The following is a 24,971-nucleotide window of genomic DNA, read 5'->3' as shown; positions in this document are numbered from 1 at the left end:
ATAAGATTCTTTTTTTAATCTCTCAGCTGCTGTTTCGGATCCATTTTGAGATTTTGGCTTATTTAAATTTATGTTATCTTTTAAAAATCTTTTTTTTTTATCTGTTATCAAAATTTCAAAAGATCTAAACTGTGATGCTACTATTTAATTAGGATCAATTTTAGAAACTTTCTTTTAAATACTATCCTTATTTTAATTCTTATGTAACCGGATATGAAACTTATGATATTAATGTACGACAACTAACTACAGTTTGATGCCATTGATAATTGGATGCTTACATATTTTACAAGTCAAACCTCACTTTATATTATCCTTACCTATAAAATTGGCATAAAATGCTCAAGTATGCTGGATTATTAAGGTCTTAATCATATTTTATCCTACTTAACATGGAAGTTTATACATGAAGATAATGTATACTATCCTTTTGTCTTCTCATTAATTAACACAATTCAATTTTCTTTTCCCTAATTAATACATGTATTACTTGTATATATCAGAAACCTATACCAACCAAAGAGTTGACTGGTACTAACTTAGTTGTAAAAATATACAAGTTAATTACGGCTTTGTAATTGGACACAAAGAAGTTTACTTCTTAGTAGTAACGTACGTTATTTGCGAACTTAATAACTTTAGTTTAAATCCTATTCAATACGTATTATTTTAATTTAGAATCTTATAATTTAAAAATTAAAATTGAAAATGCACCGCCTCCGGTTAGTCGAGAATTTTTTCTCCTACCTATAGTAACTTTTACCTTTAATTCATCAAATAGTATTAGCCAACATTTTAATTATCTCTACGGATGGCATCTGGAGACAAACTGTACGTTTGTGTTTTAAATAATTAAAAGTTACTAAACCAAGAACTAATAATTAATCATATCAACATAATTGCGTTATCTAGGAACTATAATATATATAAATAAAATGTTATAAAAAATACTTCGCACAGCGATGTGGACCGCCTAGTTATTTAATTAATTAACTCAATGTTGTTCAACCTTCCAAATATATCCACGTCTTTAGTTTACTCAAATATTTTAATCATTATATTAGTTAGACATATCATTTTATTTTAATTAAGAGAAAAAAAAGAACTGTATAGTTTGACAGCTTACAATGTTTCAAAGAAAATGTATTTTCAGAGCTTACCTCACATGGTTAGTTGAATAACAAATTAATTAATATTTAGATAAATAATTCATCTTCATTAACTCTCTGAACACAAAAATATTTGACAACCAACATGATTCAATTATGTTATTAATTTAAAAATGAGATTTCCATTATTGTAAATGAGAATATTAAGTAAAACACAATAAAACATAATCTTCCAAAAGGCATCAGCTGTTCATACATGCACGATGCATGTCATATTTTGTCGTTAAATTTATTTAAAGAGGGTAAATTATTTTACTAATGATTGCACCAATTATTTTTAGTATTCTCACATAATTATGAAATCAATCAAACTATTCAATTATATGACATTATTATTCTTTGAAATTAATTAAATAACTCTCAAGATCTCAAATTCATTAAACTCTTCAAATTTAAACTTTCTATATACATAACCTTTTTCAATCTAATACTCCATATTAAATCAAATATATATCATCATGAAAAGGGGTAAATTAGTTGTTCATTACGTAAATTTTTGGAAAATGACCTAAAAACGTATAGGTTATAATAAGTTGTAACCATAATCAAGATTAATCTTACCTTTTCTGTCATTATGCTTTTTAAAATATACATTTGAACATCCATTTTAGCTAATAACAAAAGTTCCAAGTTTCTAATGACGTAAAAAAATGAAATTCCATAAGTCTACCAGGGGAGGAACTACCTTGTATGAAGGGATCCGAACCTCATTTGGCGGAAAATTATATTATTTATATATGGTTAAAATAAGTTATATGTATATATAGTAGATATTGAACCTCTTTCGGTTATCTCTTTTCACATTTTAAACCCCTTTATTAAAAATTCTGGCTCCACATCTACTTCTATCAATGCATGATATGAATCATGAGTATCTCCTTTTTCTATTTATAGCTTTTTGTTGGTTTGATTGAGAAGATCCACAACTTTATATATATATATATATTTGAAAGTTTTTTTTTTAACATTTTTGCTTTATTATTGAATATATGTTACAATACGAATTGATACGACATGTCGAAAACCACTAAATACTAAAGTTATTTTTGATATGTAGTTTCATGTATATGCCCTTAGTCAGTTTATGCGGTTGATTTTTATTTTTTTTTAAAAATGTCTTATATTTAAATACCATATTATATAAAACAAAATATAGGGAATAATAAATTTTGGAAACTTAATATGTATTCCTTCTGTTTCAGTTGTTTGTCAGGTTTTGATTTGAAATGAAATTTAAGAAAGTAGAATTTTTTTTGAATATTTTTATAAAAAGTTAAAATTAAATAATTAAATAAAATAAATTTTACTTCAATTTTGTAAAAAATTTATTGACTTCGCTTATTAGTACATGCAATTGTACTATTTCGTTCGAGTATCAACAAAATTTCCAGCTAAAAGATTCGAATTTAGAAATTGGTTGTTAAAAAAATAATAATTGCAAATTAATGCATGGCCAAAAAAATATCTCGACGAAATGGAGGGTAATATAGACATTTCGATATTTGAGCATATTTTCAGAAAATAATTAATACAGGTACAAAGGAAGTTGCACACCACATGTTTATTAATGTACGCACCGTGTATGTTAGTAATGTCACTGTACAAAAATAAAACCAAACTCTGTTTGTCTCCTTTTCTCTTTCCCTTTAAAGGATCATAAACCAACGTAATCTTTTTAATGGATTCTCTTCTTTTCTCTCGATTTCTCAGCTCACCCCCTTCGAGTTTCCTCATTTGCCGGCAATCTTTTTCTGATTTTCCGACCTGTTAATAACTCTCCGGCCATTTCTCCGACCATATTCCACCGGAAAGTTAAAACCAAAGGTGGTTCATTTAGTTCTTTTCCTTTTTACCCCGTTTCAGTAACATAAGGGTGTTATTTGGTTAAGCAAGTTGTGTTCTTTTTTTGGGACTTTTTTTTTACCAAGAAAATCAAGAAAAAGAGATATGGAGTAGTAAAGTTTTAAACTCTTTAGTGAATCTTGATAGGTTGTTTGACTATCTGAACTTTCGCCCCGTGGACGAGGGTTCAATTTTTGAATAATCTGTTGCAAAAGTTACTTGGGTTTTTTTGTTCTCAGCTAAATAAACTGTGTTTGGTAATTGAGAAAAATGGTAAAAAAGGGACAAGGTTTTTCAAGTGTAAAGAAGTTGTCTTTCTATGTTTATGTTTAAAAAATAGATGGTGGGAATTGTCTAGTGTTAATGGATTAATGGGTATCTGTTCATTCTTCTGACATTTTTTATGTTGTTGGAATTCCGAGTTGGAGTTTGTATATTCTCTGCTTTTCTTGTATAGTTAAAAGGTTCTTTAATCCTTCTTCAGATTCATCATTTTTGGATATTTCTGAATTTTTAAATCTGTTGATTCTTAACTTTCTGACTCGGATCACATCCCTTTTTACCTCAGCTAAGTATATCTAATTACTTGATTCATGTCATGGTGTGTGTGTGTGTGTGTTTCAGTTTATTACTAAATATGATATGCATATTTTTGGGGTTGTTGTACCTATAAATCTCAAGATTATCTTGCCTTTCTTCTGCAGGAGGGTATTTGGGTAGTTAAATTAAAGAAAGGTTGAAATGGGGCATTTTTCTTCAATGTTTAATGGATTAGCAAGGTCTTTCTCTTTGAAGAAAAGAAAGAACAGTTCTGGAAATGGGAAATATGATGGTAGAGATGCTGTTGAAGCTATGGCTAAAGAAGCCAAGAGAAATGACTTGATATTAAGGTCTTCAGGGACTGTAAATGTTGATGGTTCTAAGAATTTCGCTTCATTATTCTCAAGGAGGGGTGAAAAAGGCGTAAATCAAGACTGCTTCATTGTTTGGGAGGTATATTTCAATTACTTCCCTATTTGTGATCAATACTAAGTCACTAGTCTGTTGATCGTCTCTTTTGTTTTGAGCTATGTGATCAACGACGGATCTAGAGGGGCGTCGACAAAAATTTACACTGTATATATAGGGTAGATTTTCATCATTCTTAGGGATGGCATCATTTTTTACATTTTTATTTTTTGAACCCCATGAGTGAAATCCTAGATCCGGCATTGTATATGATGATGGATTCTTTGTTCCATTACAGGAATTTGGATGCCAAGAAGACATGACATTCTGTGGTATATTTGATGGGCATGGTCCTTGGGGTCATTTTGTGTCAAAGAAGGTTCGAGAATCGATAGTATCATCGTTGCTTTGCGTTTGGCAGGAGAGTATAGCTGAGGCTTCAGCTGATCCAGATTTGGATAAAAAGGCTCAAAGGTTTAACATATGGAAGGAGTCCTTCTTAAAGGCATGTGCAACTGTGGATCAGGAGCTGGAACACCATCCCAAAATTGATACATTTTACAGTGGAACCACTGCTTTGACAATAGTCAGACAGGTAATTTGCTTCAGCTATCTGGTAATTCTTGTCTTGTCATCCAATTTTTGCCAACTTGGCTTTGTAAAAAGTGTTCCATCCGTTTCAATTTGTTTGTGTGGTTTCATCTTGGCACAGAGTTTGTGAAAGTATTCCTTTTTTGAATCTGTTATCTTAAACTAAAAATACGTAGAATGTACAAAAATGCAACGTAAGATGAACAAATTAAAATGTAGTAGTAGACTAAACCTTGTTGTGTAAAGCCATATTGTGATTTTGAGTGTCCCCTTCAGTTTAATAGTTAACAGATTATAAGTAAAACTCAATGTAAGAAAAGTATGCTAAATTATTGAATGTTTAAAATGGAGTGAGTAAACTAAACCTTGGGTGAAGTAGAAGTTTGAAGCCTAAACTTTCTTTAAGTTTATCTTTTATATCTCTACAGAAATATGAAGTTCATAGTTCCCTTATCATCGAAATTTGCTTTATTATCTTAATGTTAAATGTGTTGCAGGGTGAAGTTTTATTTATAGCAAATGTTGGCGACTCACGTGCAGTATTAGCTACCACATGCGATGATGGCAACTTGGTACCAGTTCAGCTCACTGTTGATTTCAAACCTAATCTACCTCGTGAGTCCGTTATATACCTCTATCTTCCTCTCTGTGCTCCCCGCTGTACATGACACTCCAATATAATGGATATATATACGTGTATTTTAGTTTGATGTTTCTTTTTCTTGCAGAGGAAACTGAGAGAATACTTCAGTGTAATGGTAGAGTATTTTGCTTAGATGATGAATCTGGGGTGCACCGATTATGGCTGCCCGACGAATCCTCCCCTGGATTGGCAATGTCTAGAGCCTTTGGGGACTATTGCGTGAAAGATTTTGGTCTAATTTCAGTGCCTGACGTGACACAAAGGCATATCACAAGCAAAGACCAATTTGTTGTGCTGGCAACAGATGGGGTATGTTTAGCCTTCTGGATTGTCCCCAAATATAGTACTCTAAGATATTTCTAAATTATGCACATAAGAACAAAAGTAGGTACATCTAAAATGATAAGCATATGTAATTGATTAATGATTCATCGGTTCAACAGAAGGGGCCATGGCCACAACAATATTGTATTACATAGACTTTGAGAAATCTTCATTTTAAGTGTAATTTCCTTGATGATGACTACTAAAGTATAGTTTCTTAAATGCAGGTATGGGATGTTATATCGAATGAAGAGGCTGTAGAAATTGTATCTGAAACTCCAGATAGGGCAAAAGCAGCCAAGCATCTTGTTCAATGTGCTGTTCGTGCTTGGAAACGCAAGAGGAGAGGGATAGCTGTAGATGATATTTCAGCCATTGTACTCTTCTTTCATTCTAAGCATTTCTGTCAGCATATTTACCCTGTAACTACTCCAAAATAACACTTGATAGAAAACGCAAGTTTCTGTCACATGTTCTCCATCTACCTGCTTTTAGTTAGTTTATTGTTTCACAAATTATTCACGAAAATGGATTGGTATTAGTTTAGATACAAAAAAGGTTATTCTATTAAGATCAAACAAATCTTAGAACTAGGTGTTCTTTAAAGTACGCCTCAGTCCCAAACAAGTAGGAATCGACTATATGAATAGTCACTAACAATATTTCTCCATTAGAGAATACTTCCAAGTGGTGCAAAAATGACAAACTGTAGTAGGTAAAGTTCAATGAATGAAGCCTAGCTGCAATTGAAGGAGAAGTGTTGAATTTTCTGCTCCAGAAATTGTGGAGAAGTTTCCCTAACTTAGGACCGGAACTAAACAATGAGTTAAATGTACGTGTGGCTAAAAAGTCAGCCCAAGAAAATAAGATAGCAAAGGCCACTTTGCTGCTACATGTCAACAAGGAAATTAAGGCTTATAATTGTACAACTCAAGAAACCATTTCAAACGGCTATGAAAGTGATAGTATTTGACTTACCCCATTAACATAGACATTATTATATCGATGCATATTATCATGATTGTGAATTTAGAAAACTGAGATCTAAATATCACTACAATGAAAAATGCTATAATCATTTAACAACATTACATAAACGTCTAATGACATAACTGAAATCAAAACTCCATCAAAATGACATAATAATTTACAAAATTATAACAACTTAATAATACTTGTAGGTTGATTCCAAATGCATCATCATCAAAATAGAGTTGTGAGTTGAACATAAGACTGTTATGGTTTAATTTTTGTTCTTTGTCGAATAGATTCACGAACAGAGGGTTCACTAACAGAATCTAAATTACACAATATCATTATATTTTCTTTAAATTCCATTCATTTCAAAGCTCTTTATCTTTTCTCTCCATATTGAGTTGCCTCTCTGCAATTAACTTTGCCAACAACTCAATAAGCTAATTCCATTTGAAAATAATTTTCTCATAACAGATAATAAACCTTCATTGATCGTTGATGATGACATTGCATCATCTACAACATCCTCAATTCATGAAAATGAGACAAGTTTGGAGATGACCCTCATAAGCTGAAGTTAGTAACAAATAAAAACGTAGTGTTGCTAACAATAAGTTAGAAAAATATATTCATTAAGTACTTAAATATAGATCAACATGCACCGAGGCATTTAAAGATCAGTGAGATATACATTTGATCCAAAATACATTTCCAAAATCTCCCACTGCTTAATCTATAAACCAAGTACTAGGATTTTAGTAATACCATATATTAGTCAAAACCTACTAGATAATATTTTGATACTGCAATGTTAAAACTGATTTATTTTTTTTCACACACCGGTGGATCCAAAGCCACCATAGCCTCTGACAGTTGAGTCAAGATCATCAACTTGCTCAACCTCTGGTGTCACAATTTTCTGAACAATAAGCTGAGCTATCCTATCACCAGCCTTAACTTCAAAATCAACTTCAGAGTGGTTGAACAATACTACCCCAACAGGCCCTCTATAATCAGCATCTATGACTCCAGCTCCAACATCTATAGAATACTTCCATGCCAAACCAGATCGAGGTGCTATAACCAAATGAAAAAAACACCCCAAAATATAGCAATCATGAGATAACATAATCAATATGGACTAACACTTGTGTAACTTGCTTTTCTTACCCTAAAAAACTTATTTTCCCCAAAATATTTAAAATCATAGGGAACATACCCTAAGAAAAATCTTTTGATTTCGAAAAGTAAGAAAGAAATTACCAATACGAGCATAGGTTCCTTGAGGAACAGCAATACTGAGATCTGTGGGTACAAGAGCCTTGCCTCTGGCGGGAACTTTAGTCTCTGCAGCACTGTACACCAAAACAAAACAAACAATTTAGAAAAAAAAAATCGATCTTCCAAATAGATTTAACTAAAAAAAAACCTTAGTGAAAGTCTGACCTTGATAGATCATAACCAGCAGAAAGAGAAGAGGCTCTTGAGGGCAAAACAGCGTTTTCAGAGAGCTTCTTCACTCGGAGAAAGGGGACATTGCCGTTTTCAGGGTGGTCCAGTTTCTGAACCTTGGGAGAAGGTTCTGTGATCTCAGGAGAGTTGATCTGATTTTCTGCCATTTTTGGAAGAAGGAATATTGAAGACAAGTTTATGAGAATGTTAGGGTTTGTAGAGTGAGTGGGAGGTTTATGTAGAGGGGAACTTTCACTGTCAAAACTGAAATGGCGCCAAAAATTCCCGCCTTGTTCTGTATTGGGAAATGGGATATGGAAAATTCTCATTCTTTCCGAGGTTGCATTAAATGGCTAGTACATCAAAATATCTTTTAATAGTATTGTTTGAATATATCATGTCAAAATTAAAAAGCTATTAAAAAAATAAATAAGGAAATGATCATTCTTTTAAAAAGTAGATCAAATAAATTAAAAGAGAGAAAGTAATAAGGCTATGCTCAAGTCACTTATAATTTTATTACTAGTGTAACATAAATAGGTAAATAGAAGATCTGAACAGCAATATATTATTTTCAGGAAACACAAGGATATATTTGGACAAACTCAGGTAGTTCCAGAAAGAATAAGGTTGGTCTCTAAAATACCCAGGAGAGGCTCGGGAAGAATTGCAGTTTGGTATCTTCAAACACAACAATGTTTTAAAAAAGACGAGAGCGTGAAGCAAGACGTTTTATACCATATAGAGCGAGGCATAAGTCTCGAGACATGAGCATAATTCCATGGATCTACCGGGCATAGTCTCATGTATATTCAATTTTATAGTTTTATTACAACTAAAATAATCAAAAGTAAACCTTTCAATAATTTATGATTTTTATTTAAAATAAATATTAATAATCAATAACAAAGAAAAAAAGTATTATAATTACCATATGATAAATATTGTTGCACCAATTATAAAAATATGATGTAAAGCAAAAAGGGTTAAAAAACTAAATTAAAAATATCCGGGCATATGTTTTTACACCCAAACTTACGCTTTTATGCTCGGGAGTTACGCCTCAAATTTTAAAACTTACATCTTATAGATCTACGTCTTTAATTTACGCCCGAAACATTTTTAAAACTCGCCCAAAAACGTTTTTGAAAACATTAAAACACAAAAAGTTTCAGTCCTAAAATGCATTCCAACATATATACATAATAAGAACATATGCACACTTTCTCAAACACAGAGCCTAGATATATACATATCACAACTTAATTTGTAGCTTAATGGAACACTTGAGGAGAAGTATAAAACTCGGTCTCCATAAACGCCGGTCTCAAATCTTCCTCACGCATGAACTCCAAGGGGAAAGAAACAAGATGTCCTTTGACTGACTTTAACTTCTCTTTCGTATTCACTACATCTACTTCCCCATCAACCTGAGATTCAAGTTTATCAGGAGCAACACCTAGATCAATAGTAGTGTGCCCAAGCTTATCTTTCCAATGGTTCATACATTGTCGAAGTTCAGACCTGCATTCATTTCCAGGATGACATTAGATAACATAAGCAACTGAGCATGATCAAAAACTTTGCGCTACTGACTACTCTCCCCCTCCTCTATAAAAGAGAAAAACATGGTGGAAAGTCGATGTGATGGTCACGTACCTTGAGTGAATAACATCATTTGGGATGCAAGAGAATACGTCTTGGTAAATCGTGGCATTTGACTGAAACATAAGAGATACAAAGAGTTATTGATGCTCTGAGATGAAAATCTAAGTGACCAGATTGTGCAGTTTGAACAAGATTTCAGGCATGGCTACTAAATAGAAATGATATATATTTCTGTCAATGGACAGTTACATAAAGGCAATTAAATAACTAAACAAACAGATAGAGTGATAATGGAATTGCTGTGGAAGCTTTCTTTCTATGTTTGTGTAGTATCATCACCAAAACATGGGCATACGGCAGAATTATTTTGTGCTTCTTTCGAGAATTAGTATTATCATATTTTCGTATTGCTTTTCTTTGAAGGCAATCAACTAAATTAAGAACACCAATCTCACCTCTGCAGTTGCCATCCATATATCTTTGTAAGTAGAGTCCGCCACTGGATCTTTGATTTGACAAGTCTGGAAAAAAAGGATGGTCTTTAGTTGCTGTATTTTAAAACATATGTATAAATCCATGAGAGGAAATCTTATGCCATTGGAAGTTCGAAGCATCACTGACCTCTTCAGCATGCAAACCAAGGTGCTCTGCCCACAAAGAAACCCGAAGGCTAAAAGCAAACTTTCCAGCCTTCCAAGGTTTTCCATCCATGGTTGAATCAATGAAATCTTTATCTTCAATGACTACACAAATCTGGAACCACCAATTTTCTGTCAGTTCTTTTTTTGTAGTTTTTTTTAATCTATTGTTTAAAAGTATCTGCAGAACAAGATACTGCTTTTGGAGATGCGTAGCTGAAAGAATTCAATTGCAGATATCCAATGTAGAAACTGAAATGTGAAGCCTCATGATGTTGAAAAGCTAAAAAGTCATACATTTATCTTTCGACTGAGGACAGCTCTCATTCACAAGCAGCAGTGTGGTATAAGCAAGGAATACATGAACCAACTTATGAATCGACAGACAGAACTTGAAGGTGAAAATGGTATGAATCAACTGTTTCCTGTGGTAGATGAACCAATTCACTGACAAAAGCAAGATTTATCCAGATAAGTGCTGGATGTGTTTCTTTTTCTAATTTTTGTGCAGTGTTTGGAGTTTTGGTTCTACTAATATGTTTCCTTGAAAGAAGAAAAAAGGTCCACAGACTCACGAGCGACGGTTCTAGCAATACAACATAAGAATGTTTGCAAAACAGAAGTCCACAATGGTTCTAAATTTATTTGTATTACCATGTGAAAATAAATGAGCTATTCTCAGAAAGTAATGGCTGTGTCTCTTCTTCTCCGAAGAGAAAGAGACTTTCTTATAGGCAGAAGATTTCATGTTCTTCACATGCTAAAAGCCTAGAACAGATTTACCTCAGAGTCGCGAGATCCAAGCAAACTTCTGTCATTTATATTAGATGATCCAACCATGGCTATACGGTCATCCACTATCATCACTTTACTGTGTACATAGACCTATGTTAAAATTGCAGAACTTTTAGTGCAATAGAAAGCCAAATTTTCGATTAATCAACATCAAGTAAACTTGTGTAGATACAGGTTGCATGTTAGAGAAAGAAGAGCAAATATTGAGAGAAGATGATACGTTACATACTAAACAGTAGAATGAATTAACCCTTCAAGGCTTGGGAAAAGAATTTTCATTTTCAAACTACCGCCTAGTATATACATCAATTTTCTTGGAGGCTAAAGTTGATCATACAAATATTAGATTGACTGCTTCTTAGCCATTCAAAGACGGTCCATGCCAATGTATGGACCTATCTTACTAGTTAAGTGAGTTTCAGTTAATTGATTTATACTGTTAGATCTTCAAAAAATTACCTGACTCGTGAACATAGGGCCAACATCAGAAAGCTGTCCATACGTCCTGAGACCATAGAAAGATATGTAATCACAAGTTTTTGAACCCAATAGAGCATTAAGATTGTGCAGTATTGAAGTGTTGCCCTTGCTAATAGTCCGATATTGCCAGTGCATTAAGGCTCTCACAGTTGCTGCCCCAATGTCATCCAGGCCTCCCTGTAATTTTGAAGCTAGATATGAAACATGAAAACTCAAAAACCAACTTACAGTCTCCAACGTGAAGAGAAGACACCTACCTGAAAACCAGGTAATAGTGGGATGACTATTATAACTCTGAAACACTTATTTTCTTTGTGTGCTCGCCTTATACGTCTGTATATAGCATCAGCTACACGATTCTGTATAATATCATCTCCAGCAAGACCCGAGATGAAAAATTGATTCTGAAAGTTTTGCAAATAAAAGCATGAGTTTTCATTTGATAAGTGAGCTTTTTTACTATATTTTTGCTCATAACCGTCATAAAACAAATCAGAACTAAAAAAAAAAAAAACATTCAGAATTCAGAACAAGAAGAGTACACTTGTAACAGGACATTAACAACAATAAACCCGCTGAGCCACTGGTGGCAGTCAATGAACGCAAAGCTCTGACAATCAATTGTAATTAGTTCACACCTCAATGAACACAAAATGTTCTGCTTCCTCAATAAGAGAACAATAAGCTTTGTGAATGCTGTCTTCAGTTTGAGTTGTTCCAGCAGACCACTGGCTGACACTTCTAATGACCTATGACAAGTTAACCTTAAGAAATGTCAATGGCAGTAGAGAATTAACTGAAACATATGTGAAACTGAGTAAACAAGAAAATGAATTAAATTTTCAGGTCACCTAGGAAGTAGTTTAAAGGAATATTATGAACCTAAACAATATCAGCAGAAAGTATAAAATGTTTCAAGTATTGTTTGACTGGATGGCTGCAACTAATCCCTACCTTTATTAGTTCAATATCTTTATCCTCTAATGGTGCACCTAAAGGGGGAGGGGGTCCAACCGATACTTTCTCCTCCAGATTTATATTTAGAATTTCTTCAAGTTGTCTACTTTAATGGTTCTAATACCAACTCAAATGAACATTAATTTTCTCCTTGTTTTTATCCTTGAGCAATAAAGCCTAGATACTAAACAATGTCAATAATCATTATACTTTTATAAGCAGAATGTAAAAACTACGCAACACACCACCAAATGACATCCTCACTGTACTATATTTGTTTAGCTAACCTGACAGTGACAACGGGTTCGAGGACCAACATCTTCTATTTCATCAGTTGAAACCACTTCTGCTACTCGCTCTTGTGTCTCCCACCAATTATCTAGTTGATGAGTTTTCATTTGGCTTTGGAGATCTAGGTGATCAAGATCATCTGAAAAGATATCTTCAGACCTAATGACAGAGTGTAAACCAAAAATAAATCAAACTTAACTAATAGACTAGAGACCAGACCAGTCAACTTCTCGTCCGCACAGGAAACCTCATCACAATCAGCTTCCTGGGGTAAAAGTAACGGGATGTCTTCCGGTGGTGACCCAGATGGAAATGCATCTTGTCCATTCAGATCTTTCCACTGCAGCTCAGTTGTCTTACTTTCGACCTCAATTTCTCTGCTTCTGCCCATGTAGTGTGGAAGAACCATATGATGCTGTGGCATAAGCAGTGGTATAGTCTGTTCATTTGGAGCTTTGCTTCTCTGCATCAATGGTCAGAAATATTAGCAACTTGAAATTTCATCAAGAAGTACACTGAGGAGTAGAAAAGAACCTTAGCATGATTCCAGCGTTGAACGAAGTGTCTGGCGACATCTCGACAAGGTGGTCCCCAGAGAGCACAGTGGACATCATGCCATGGCATTCGGGGATATTTCTCCCGCTCTAGTTCATCTTTCATGGCATCTTCCCAAGAATTTGGCTCGGATTCTCTGGATAATAATGACAATTTAGATAATTAAAAATATTACATTTGCTGCAAAGTAGCATGATTAGACCTTCTTATCACTTTTTCGACTAGCTATAAACTTCAACCCCCCTTCTCTTACTTAGATGGAGAAATAAGTAAGCAAGACTTTCTACCCTGCCTTTCTTTTCTTAAAAAATTATGGGTTTGAGTGACTTCTACAACCAGTCAAACTTAAGAGAATGCTCTAATTCTTTTCACTCTCCATCTACAAAATTGATTTCAACTTGAATCATCTCAAGCTAAATTAGATATTCGTTTGTAATAAGCTGGACAAATATGAGTCTAATAGAACACCCACCAAACAAGAAACTTTGATTGAATTTCCATTAGTTTCCCTTCTTTTCCCTCATTACAGAAAAAGATAATACATTATTTTGCCTCAAATTGTTACATTTCTTGGACAAAGCAGAAAAATAGATAACTAAATTTTATTTAAATCCGTCAACGCAATTTCAACATGGAGATCAATAGCTATTTCAACTATGTTACTTATGGTGGAATCTTTTCAAAATCTACATATTCCATTTCTAACTTCAAAAACACATTTGTTTCATCATCTGAATGCTAATAGAGACCTGTTGTCAAACACATACTAACTGAAGCCTGTTAAGAAATATAATGGCGCCCATATCTATTTGCTTTAAGTTATAAATACAAACTTGACAAAGGAAATTTCAAGTTCATGACTGGGTCACATACATATCATAGCTAGCTTACCTTGGGTTATAGTAGTCCTTCCCAGGCCAAATAAAAGGAGGCTGATCAGCCAACTTGTGTTCTCTAGTGTCATACCGGCCAAAACATAAATCTAAACCTCCAATGTAACAAATCTTGTTGTCCACAATGACAAGCTTTTCATGGTGTGACCTGCATGTAGAAACCACGTTTTAGTTTTAATAAGCTTATCAAATTGAAGGAATTAATATACATAGAGTGTAGATAAAGATGGAAAATCTATTCTAAATCATGACTACATCAGAGTCTATGCTGTATTAAATTCTTAACTGCATACCACAAGTAGATCCCTGCGGAGAAATGGTTTGGATATCGCAGGACTTTAACATTTTTGTGAATTTTCAAAAGCCTTCTTTTGCTGTATAAACTGTTAATCTTCAAAGCAATAGAAACCTCCTTGTAGAGAAGAACATAAATCTGCATCAACATATATTTAGAAGTTAGACTGGATCTTAAAAAAAAAAAACATCGGAAGAATGTATTGAAAACACTTCTTTATAGAAAACACTTCTTTGTTATCAAAATTGCTGGATACACTTTGTTACATGTAAACGCTCTAGTTTCATTGTGTCTAAGATGCAAGACAAAATGCCTAGTTCCTAATCTTTATTACACGTGACTTGAGTAAATGTCTTTCAACAAACGTGTGGCTTATTACTGTTGGCAGGCATTAAAGCATAAGAATATTTATACATGTAAATTTTAATCTTTTTTTTTTTTGAGGTAAAGGTAACTAATTTTACTCAATTATTTATAAAGTTAAACATGTTAGGTAGATATCAGTTGCATATGCACCTGGACCCCTTCTTTAGCTTTAGTCTCAAGTAATGCATCAAGTCTAGAGGAGCTATGGTTGTGAAATGGACGTCTCAAGTACAGCTCAGGGCAAAGCCACCATCCGGTTATATAGATCTGCATAAGATTAAATTAGGTGGAACTATCTGCAGTAAGAAACTTTATGCTTGCTATGTAAAAAGTTGATAGATCAACCTCAGATTTTGCACTCTCTATTGAAGAAGCAATTGCCTCAAATGCTGCTTTCCCATCTACAAACCACTGAGCTTGAGCGGCATCATCAGTTGTCCCCCTCAATGGAGCAAAAGAACCAAAGCGGTGAGGGTTACACCAACCTTCTGGAGGTTTAAGAACAGCATCATTAATTGCACATATCCAATCATCGACTTTGGCATGGCTCGTGGTTCTAATCCTTATGCTACGGTTCCCACTACAAACCTTTCAGCCATTACAACTGTCAGTTTTATGCAAAAGCAAGCAAAACAAGATGCACTCTTTGAGAAGTAAATCCAGCAATAATGAGATAATTTACTAAATAAAGAATGAAGAGGTTAAATTTGCAACATACAACTCCACATCATGTTACACTGAACAACTATTTGATAAAGGGGGGGAAGAAACAGAAAATGGATTCCCGAAAGACTGCAATATTACGTAAAGGAAAAAAGTGGCTTCCCTACATATCTTGGTTGACCAAGAAGTTGCTGCATAGTTAAAAAGAAAATTCATTAGTTTGATAAATTTATTGGTCAGTGTCTACTTTTTCCTGAATTAAACTTCCTAAAATTAGTAGAACCGATCAACGCTACTTGAATGGTGACTTTATGGGAAAAAGAAGTAAACAGTGTAAACTTGAAACAAGCTCAATCATTATTTAATGTTACAGGGCAGAGCTGATCGGTTAAGGTTAAATCATCTCCTCCATTCCAGCAGCTAAAATCATTTACAAGCCATCATAGAGGTTAAGAATAGAACATCTAATTGATTAAACTTAAACTGCTACTTCAGTATGTGCACAAAATCTCTTGTTTGTACCCAGTCTTGCTTTCAAAACTAGATAATTTTCAGGTTCAGGCACATTCAGGTGAGTGCGCATGATAAGCAACTAAAATACACAAACTTTATTGACATACATCTTGAGTAATAATAGCACTCTGTAGTAGTAGACTACTAAAAGAATGAACATGTAATTATGTAACCAAGAAATAAGAAATCATAATGGTCAAAAATTGAGTTTAAGTTCCAGCAATGCTAAAAACACCATGAAAGAAATTTCTGCAGTGTTTGACTGGAGGCAGACCTTAAATGCATATTGCAAAGGATTTCTTTCTCTTATTTCCTCAGCTAAGTATACCGCATTCTCTCCCTTCACATTAGAAGTTGGAAGCACATCGAAAACAATTATGTCCAGTAATTTTGCATCAAAAGGATTGTTTAGTAAGGCCAAGTAACCAGGTTTTAAAACAGCCCAAACCTGCATGACATAGTTCAAGTAGTTAAGACAAGGAAGACAAAAACATTTAATAGGGTAAACCATTGTGGAGGACAGCTCATATTCAGACAACACTTATTCCACAGACAAGTTGATTGTTCAGGATAGCAGAAAAGCTAAACGGTAATCTTAGCCTTAGATCAACATTTACCTAATAGTTGTCTGCTACGTTGCAATTATTTTCATCAAAACTATACCTCCCACTTTCCAGTTAAAAAATGTTCATTCACGTGGCGTTAATAACTGGTTAAATCCAACTAATGGCGTTGCCTAGATTGGGCATGGACAAACTGGTATTGAAAGTGGACAATGTTAGAAGATGCAGGACCTGAAGGTTCCGAAGATGAGTTCTCATGATGCATATGTGGTTATCTATCTCGTAGTGTCTGACCACCTCTACTCATCCATAGCATGCCTTGTTCACTATGATTATTTGAGTTCAAAAGTAACAAGAGTGATTTTCAGTTCTGTTCATAACAAATGAACTGTCCATTCATCTTGTCACTAAAGAGGAAAAATGATTTTCAGGTTTCCATATTTATGTCTATCTCAAAGGAAGCTGAAGAAGGAATGCATATTCTGCATGTAATGACATTTCTCTAATCTGAATGCAACATAAAAAGGAATATCAGTCTTCATGTAAGAAAAAACCAGTTCTCATACCATATCTCTGTAAGATAGAATTTGTCAAGTAATAGAAGAATCAACAAGGCTTTCCAGCTTTCAGAAAGATAAAAGACCTTATGTGCAGAAAAGTTTGTGCATACAAATATCTCCACAAATGTTATCGGCAGACTATGCACTATGTTGGTCATTTACCTTTTGCCACTTACTCCTGCAACAGCCAGACCAATAACATATGCAACATCCCACATTCTCCTCCTCTATGGGAACTGTCGACAAATGCTTAACCATTACATAATTTTCTTTGAGCTTTGGGCCATATTCTGGTAAGAATGATAACTTGGAGACCTCCAAAAACTTGCACACCTGAAGTTTTAAATTCTCTATTTGTTACAACCAAGGAAAACAAACAATAGCAGAAAAAAGTCCCAAAGAATCAAATATACTGTTTCATGACTATTAAAACCAGAAATTGCTCCCTTGGCTGGGGTATCTAAGGAACTTTGTTTGGAGGAGAGGTAGAGTATCATCAGAAACAAGAGTATCCAACAGTACAAGTCTAAAGAGAAAAAGTAACATCACTTATAGGAGCACAGAAGCTAATTGCCTTATCGGAAGGAAGTATATGTTTCGCATACTTAATAAACTGGAAAAATATTGAGCTACAACAGATATTACAAGCTTTTCCCATGCTTAATTCAAGATTTTTGGAGAAATTTCAGCGATTAACTTGTCTATGACCTCCAAGACCTCAGTGAATACCCCTGCCAACAGTTAACTTCTACAACAACTGTCCACCCCATACAAACTTTCTAGTCAAAAGGTGTCTGTCTAAGAACAAACTGCTGGAGATTGAAACAGAATAATATACACACCTCTCGAGAATTTACAATGTCCAAATTCCCCATAAAATGATTCAGATACTCTTGCATAGCAATTTTTGCTTTTCTAGTGATGGTTTGCTGCTTGCCCAATGATGGACGAATGATTGATAAAGCAGCCCGGGATGGAACACACCTGCAAATATACCCACTGGTAAGAATCATATCTGGAATTTGCAGAATGCTATGCAAGGTCCAGCCTGCTAAGCATAACAAGATTCAAACAGAAACATGTTGACACCTATTTCTAATACTATCTTCATTATAAATTGGCAGTGCTCCATCATCTTCATCATCGTCATGTGTGACAGCTGTTTGTTCTCCTATACCAATGTGGTGAAGCCATTCTTTAACCTTTTGACAAGTATTTGAGAATGAGATTAGGAAAACTTTTAGACAGTGGTCATTATCAAATTTGTTTAATGAAGAAATAACAAAAGCGTAGAAATGTCTCATATATGTGAAGCAGAGAGAGAGATGAACCTGCTCTTGTTTCTCATGGAGTTCCTCAATTATTGCACGTCTCCTCAATGCAAAGTGTAAATAAATAACTTGTGAGGCCTTCTTCAATAAGCACCACTTGAACTGCTAAATGGAAAAGTAAAGCGGAGATGGTCATGTAATTTGAACACATGAGCTTTTTATAGAAACTAAAGTTCATTGACTAGCTTCTATCAGAATGGAAGCAAAAACAAATTCAACATTTCTTTACCCCAAAAAAAGAGGCTAAAATAAATAAGACTTCAAAAAACGATTTCCAAATTGCTAAATGCTCAATCTTTTCATTATTTTAGCATAAAAGAGTGAAGGGGAAAAGGCTTAGCTAGCAGAAAGGGCATCTAGATAGGGTCACCTGAAACTGTATTATCGAAAGGAAAAGTTGATAGTAACTTTAGTTTAAACCAGGTAGAAGAGCCTAGTGCATGATATGGAATAGCCAGAATACAAAATATGATTTACTAATGACCATGTGAAGAGAAACTATAGCAGATTCCATCACATTTGTCAAAAGTAGGGAAATCCAATACCTAAAAAACAATAGTCAGATGTTAAATAGAAAATGATGACCTGAGATTAGTATCAAGAAACCCTGCTTACATGCTCTTTTTTACCCGGTCAACTGTACCAGACATAAAAAGGTGTTGTATGTGAAGGTTGTACTTCTTTTATCAAATGAACTGAGCTGTTCATAATCACCTGTTGAACCTCAATACATCCAGTATCATAGGCTTCATGACTTTCTACATCCATACATTCCATAGCATATCCAATTGGACATTCTCACCTCAGTGACCTCAGTGAAGTTCTTTGTGACTCTATACATACACACTCATGGTCCCTTCCTCCATAAAGATCTATAGCCTTGCTTTCGCCTTTCATCCTAACCACAACGGCCAATCATAACAGTATTTATGAGGCCCGTTCCAATAATTACATCATTAGAAATGATCTAAAAACTAATCACATGTTGCCCTTGATCACTATACATAAATATTTTTCCAATGTGCCTCCTTAAACATGGGGACAGATATATAGCATAAACCACCGGGTCAAAAGCATATTACATATGTACAGAAATTAAATTCTGAACCCAGCAACTCAAATGGCTAGTGAATTCAGTTTCATTTCGAACTCATCAAATTCAAATCCTGAATCGACTCAATTGAACCAATAGATACATATTCTAAAACGCTGTTCCCAACTTATATATAGAATTTTCTTAATCCAATTAAACCTCTTCTGCTTCATAGACCAATATAAAATCATGTAGTATATCATGAAAAGAGAAGTAGAAACACACAAATTGGATCACAACATCCAAAGCTACTGCACATGGTAGTATTTAAAGTAAAAGTTGTGATTAAGAAAAATACACTCCGCATAAAAATAAATTTGACTACTTAAAAAGAATTTTCACCAGCTTGTACTGAACTTCAATGGTGTATGACAAAAGCAGAGGGCTTATGTCACTAGCATCTGGTCTTGACACGCCAATAATAGTCGCCTTTGGCAATTCCTCGAAAATAGTCGCTGGTTCGGTGTAGTATCGGAGCGAATGCGTCGATGACATTGCCGACGCCGGCGCGTTTTCTATAAGTTTGTCCGTCGACATTGCTGGCTGCTGCTGTTTAATTCCCACTTGAATTAAGTGGACTTATCTTCTTCTACCGTCGAAACAATATCTCCAATTTTGCATTCCCGGGAATCAGAGAAAAATGTACGAATATTCTGTTGTATGAAATATAGTTTATGGAGAAATTCAAGTTGCTGTTGGTTGGAAGTAATTTTAGTTTTTCGTTTTTTCTGACGGAAACAAAAGCGCAACACAGTATGTCTGCCTATTGTTTCGTATTGTGTTGCGATGATGATACTATTATTCAACACAGTATGAAGTGTTTGACAGAAGAAAAAAAACTTAAAATATATCAGAAACTAAAAATAGATCTCTTCCTACCTTTTAATTTTTACTTAAATGTCATTTTAATTTCACTTTTTATTATTGAGTTAAAGCTATTTTTTTTTAATTCAATTCAAAACGAATAGTTTTGTGTCTCATCTGTATAAGCGAATTTTTACCNTTTTTGTGATTATATAATGAAATTGGATTAAAATAGTAAAATTGTTGATGATGTAGTGAATTTAGGTGGTGTTGTAATAGCAATAATTTGTAAAATTTATTTTAAATTTTTTTAAATAAATCATCGCTGCCAAGGCAGCGATTTGATAAATGATTTTTTAAAAAAAAATTAAGTAAAATCGCTGCTAAGGCAGCGATTTACTTCAAAATTAAAAAAAAAAGCAGAAATCGCTGCCATAAAAAAAATTAAAATAAAATAAATTTTACAAATCGCTGCTACTATAGCAATTTTCATTAACGCCAGCCACCTAAATCGCTGTATCACCTATAATTTTATCATTTTAATTTAAAAATATTTTATATATCCTTTGAATATTTTTATCAATATCTTTTACGTATTAGGCTCACGACTATTATATGTAAACATTGCTCCTATATCATCATAATAATTGTTTTTTACCTATTAGGCGTAAGGACTATTATACGTAAACATTGCTCCTATGTCATCATAATAGTTGTTTTTTTTTCATAGAAGAAGTGAAGGTAACATCACGGAAACATCTTTTTAATCATGAATTTAATAATAAAATTTAAATAACACTGCCAGATCATGTATTTCGCGTGAAAAGATCTCCTGAAATGGTGACACGTATATGTAGGTCATGGTGACGTGTATCAGTTTTACACGTGGTGATTTTTCATTTGTTGGCAGTAATGATTTTGGTGCTGTGGTGCAATTTAGAAACGGATGGTGTCACGAAAAAAGGTTGGTCGTTACTCCTTAGTTCTTAGTAAGAAGTGACAGAATTACCCCTAGGCAAAATTGTGATTAAGTAATCATCATATGATTTTATAATTTGTTTTTGTTAATATAAACTCTTTCAGTTTTCTTTTCATTCTTTATTCACTTATAAGTTGTTTGTTATGTTTAAGATAGAGTTGGCGTTACTCGGTCGAATCAATCGGAGGCAATATGATTTAGCTTGGTTAAACAAATAAATCAGAGGACATAATTGTCATTTCAGAGCCCATAAGAGAATAAATATTGGAATATCCAAGTTATAATTGAGTATATGCTAAATTAGCCACCAAACACTTGTCAGAGGTATCATCGTCATATTCCACAGATTATTCCTAATATAATCAAGACCCAATTGTTAGGACCAATATTATTTAGTTATTTCATATCAGTGTTGCTTAGCTGGGTAATCGAACGGTCGCCGTCAAGTACAGTGATAACCTTCGTAACACACCAGATTAAAAGATTTGATAATGAGTTTACCCGTTAAAATTGACTTAAAAATCGATCAAATTTATTTTTAGATCAGTTTTTCATTTTCAAAAGTGTTTGATAAATATATAAGTTAAAAATAAGTATGAAGTGTTTGACAGAAAAAAAAAAAACTTAAAACAAATCAGAAACTAAAAATAGATCTCTTCCTACTTTTAAATTTTTACTTAAAAGTCATTTTAATTTCACTTTTTATTATTGAGTTAAAGCTATTTTTTTTAATTCAATTCAAAACGAATAGTTTTGTGTCTCATCTGTATAAGCGAATTTTTACCTATAATATCAAAGCCATTTGAAAATTACTTCAATCCTTTTTAAAATATTTAATATTAAATTATAAGAATATCTACTATGGTAAATATTACTTAAAATACTATAAAAAATACTGACACTTCGCATATTAAATTATTTTTTGAATTATAATTCTTAAATTAATCTATTCCTTTTGAAAGGTTGATAAAAAAAATTATAACTTTTAATGTGATCTATAAAGCGAAATATCACATAATTAAATTTATATCGATGTTTTAAAATTTGACGCTAACTCTAACAAAAGTGAGTATACCTATTTTCCTTACGACAACACGCCTCGATATATAATATTTAGATGGGCTTAATGTTTTATACAATTGTGTTGTTGTTCCTCTTTATACTATCGAATTTAGTACTTATAAACATAAATAAAAATACATAAAAAGGTCATAATTTTGAATATTTTTCATCCTCTTTTCTTCTTTCACGGTTCAGTTAATACTATTCCTATAATTGTTTTTTCTATCTCAATTGATGTGATATAAAATATAATTGAGATTTTAAAATTTAAGTTTCTAAATTTTATCTGTTAATTTGAACATAAAAGGCGAAAAAAATCTTCTTTTTTTTTTAATTATTTTTTTCCATCTCAGTCTTTATTGTTTAGATAATGAGATATAGAAACTGTTTTTCTTCTTCTTGGATTTTGAAAACAAATTAAATGTCAGTTTTTGTTTATCATCGGAGTTGTGTTGCCGCTATTATATGGTGCGAATCAAAAGGATCTACTTTTTGATTTCGTTTGGTAGCTAGTGAATTCTAAAGAGGTCATGGGCTAGAGAAAAGTGGGCTTAACATCATATATGGGTCCTTAGGTTTTCAAGGGATGAAAAAACCAAACTCGAATAACATGCTGGTGGAAGATTGAGTATAACAAGCTAAAAATATTAATATTGAAAAATTCGTCATTTGGTGATGATAAGTATAAAAATCGACATTTAAATAATTGTCATACCATGCATTTTGACCAGCAATACATAGCTCAAGTGACACTGATGGGTTGAAGGGGAAAAAATTTGTCAAGTTGATTAATATGAAGTGGCTAAACATTTAAATACTTCATATAATGGCTATATCTTAAAGAGTGATCCTCAAAGCAGATATGCGCGCACTTGGACCTATTATACCGTAGAAATTTCATATATCGCAAATTGAAATTAAGAAAAAATATTTTATAGATATAGTTTACATAATTATGGTATAGTTTAGTTTGTTATGTAGATTTTAATTTGTATAAGAGTTTCTTTTTTACAAACAAAATAGTTTTTTTTTATATATAAAATATTTTATTTTTTCAGTGCACAGTAACAGTAGGGTTAAATACGATAACAAATATTTACATAATCCCATGATTTAAGTTAAACATACAAAATCAAATATTTTACCAACGAAGAAATCTATAGCGATAGAAAGATCATACAAACTTGTTTCCAGGAAACTAAACTCTTTAATGTATATAAAGTTTATATACGAATGTAAATAAAATGAATATAAATTATTTGATTTGTACCAAATTGTAAAGTAATTATTATATACATATACAAGTAGTTATATATGAATAAATAAAAATATGAATATAGTACTTGTATATACACAAATCCCTCAAGCAGTTTTGTATATAATAACGTAAAATAAAAAAAATTATAATTATAAACAAATTATTACACAAATAATTGTATCAGATTTTTTAAAAGTAATTACTTATTTACATATATAACTAGTTGAATATACAAATAAATGCATATGTACAAATAAAGTTTATAATACGAATGCAAATAAAATGAATATAAATTAGTTGATTTGAACCAAATTGTAAAGTAATTATTATATACACATAGAAGTAGCTATATATGTATAAATCAAAATATGAAAATAGTACTTGTATATACACATATCCGTGTATATCCCTCAAGTAGTTTGTATATAATAACGTAAAATATAAAAATATTGTGATTTAAAACAAATTATTATACAAATAACTGTACAAGATTTTTAAAACTAATTATCTATATACATATGTAACTAATTGAATATAAGAGAAAAAAAACTTAAACTATGAATAACTACACAAATACCTTGATCACTTTAGTATATAATAATCAAATGTACAAACAATACTATATACATTACATTCAAGCAGGTAAATTCATATATAATAACTCTGTGTAATGTGAATGAATATAGACACATAAAAATGAAAAGAAAGTGTAATATGGCATACATTTCACAAATCTTATAGATAGAGAGGAATCATCCATTTTGATTTTGAAAGACTTGTAATATGATAAGTAATAAAATAAAAAATAAAAAAATGAAAAAATAACAAGCATACTAGATGTCTAATTGTTGAAGTAGGAGACATGAAACCCCCCAAAAAAATAAATTCACCCACAAAATTGATGGTTACCTGCAAAAAATAAAATTACTAATGGAGGGAGAAGGTCAAATTTTCCCAATTTGAAATTCAAATCAGAAGTAGAGAAGTGATTTTAGGAGGATATGGAATGAGGATAGGAGAGATAAAATTAATTTGTATAAAATTATATACAAAATCTTGAATGACTTTTTTGATTCAATATACAAATAAGTAGTGAGTCCCATTAATTATGGCAAAAAAATTGAAACTATATTCAGTGACAGTAAATAAATTAAATTATACCCTTATTAACTAATGAGTAGATTTTACAAATATTTTATTGTGTTAAAAAGCTAATTATTATATTATATCCCTACTCTTTTTTAAATTATAAAAATTCATTAAATATGGTGAAATTAGGATGCATCCAAAACGTCTTAATACATCATATTTCGATTTTGAATA

At 32.5% G+C, this 24,971-nt stretch overlaps 3 protein-coding genes across 3 annotated transcripts; 1 reads left to right on the top strand and 2 right to left on the bottom strand.

The window, feature by feature from the left end:
• Positions 1–2,748: 2,748 nt before the first annotated feature.
• On the top strand, positions 2,749–6,045 carry LOC107008575 (probable protein phosphatase 2C 34). Its single transcript, XM_015207673.2, has 6 exons — positions 2,749–2,993; positions 3,716–4,004; positions 4,258–4,554; positions 5,048–5,165; positions 5,279–5,502; positions 5,745–6,045. The coding sequence occupies exons 2-6, from the start codon at positions 3,753–3,755 to the stop codon at positions 5,955–5,957; spliced, it is 1,104 nt and encodes a 367-aa protein (XP_015063159.1). The 5' UTR covers positions 2,749–2,993; positions 3,716–3,752; the 3' UTR covers positions 5,958–6,045.
• A 1,050-nt stretch (positions 6,046–7,095) lies between these two features.
• LOC107010612 (deoxyuridine 5'-triphosphate nucleotidohydrolase) lies at positions 7,096–8,278 on the bottom strand. The gene is made up of 3 exons (XM_015209893.2): positions 7,939–8,278; positions 7,756–7,847; positions 7,096–7,569 (listed from the first exon to the last, which is right to left on the bottom strand). The coding sequence occupies exons 1-3, from the start codon at positions 8,271–8,273 to the stop codon at positions 7,325–7,327; spliced, it is 672 nt and encodes a 223-aa protein (XP_015065379.1). The 5' UTR covers positions 8,274–8,278; the 3' UTR covers positions 7,096–7,324.
• An 835-nt stretch (positions 8,279–9,113) lies between these two features.
• Positions 9,114–20,335, bottom strand: LOC107012162 (phospholipase D zeta 1-like). The gene is given in 21 exon segments (XM_015211931.2): positions 9,114–9,468; positions 9,604–9,665; positions 10,008–10,073; positions 10,174–10,305; positions 10,974–11,075; positions 11,445–11,642; positions 11,723–11,869; positions 12,104–12,214; positions 12,710–12,861; positions 12,864–13,176; positions 13,248–13,404; positions 14,160–14,309; positions 14,455–14,594; positions 14,973–15,089; positions 15,168–15,410; positions 16,273–16,446; positions 17,284–17,454; positions 17,964–18,105; positions 18,211–18,323; positions 18,453–18,554; positions 19,888–20,335. Coding segments are annotated over 21 exon segments (3,237 nt in total). The 5' UTR covers positions 20,083–20,335; the 3' UTR covers positions 9,114–9,218.
• Between the last annotated feature and the right edge of the window lie 4,636 nt (positions 20,336–24,971).

This window comes from Solanum pennellii, chromosome 1, assembly GCF_001406875.1.
Source record: "Solanum pennellii chromosome 1, SPENNV200".
In the NCBI taxonomy this organism is placed as follows: Eukaryota; Viridiplantae; Streptophyta; class Magnoliopsida; order Solanales; family Solanaceae; genus Solanum; species Solanum pennellii.
Note: the sequence above shows the minus strand (reverse complement) of the source record. Positions and strands in the feature narration are given on the sequence as shown.

What these genes read in the sequence shown, in the direction of transcription:
- LOC107008575 (XM_015207673.2), top strand. Translation starts at nt 3,753, where the DNA reads ATGGGGCATTTTTCTTCAATGTTTAATGGATTAGCAAGGTCTTTCTCT. An exon ending in TTTCAAACCTAATCTACCTC is followed by an intron (nt 5,166 to 5,278) that starts GTGAGTCCGTTA and finishes TTTTTCTTGCAG; the next exon opens with AGGAAACTGAGAGAATACTT. An exon ending in TTGTGCTGGCAACAGATGGG is followed by an intron (nt 5,503 to 5,744) that starts GTATGTTTAGCC and finishes TCTTAAATGCAG; the next exon opens with GTATGGGATGTTATATCGAA.
- LOC107010612 (XM_015209893.2), bottom strand. Translation starts at nt 8,273, where the DNA reads ATGAGAATTTTCCATATCCCATTTCCCAATACAGAACAAGGCGGGAAT. An exon ending in GCTGGTTATGATCTATCAAG is followed by an intron (nt 7,848 to 7,938) that starts GTCAGACTTTCA and finishes TTTGGTGTACAG; the next exon opens with TGCTGCAGAGACTAAAGTTC. An exon ending in AGGAACCTATGCTCGTATTG is followed by an intron (nt 7,570 to 7,755) that starts GTAATTTCTTTC and finishes ATTTGGTTATAG; the next exon opens with CACCTCGATCTGGTTTGGCA.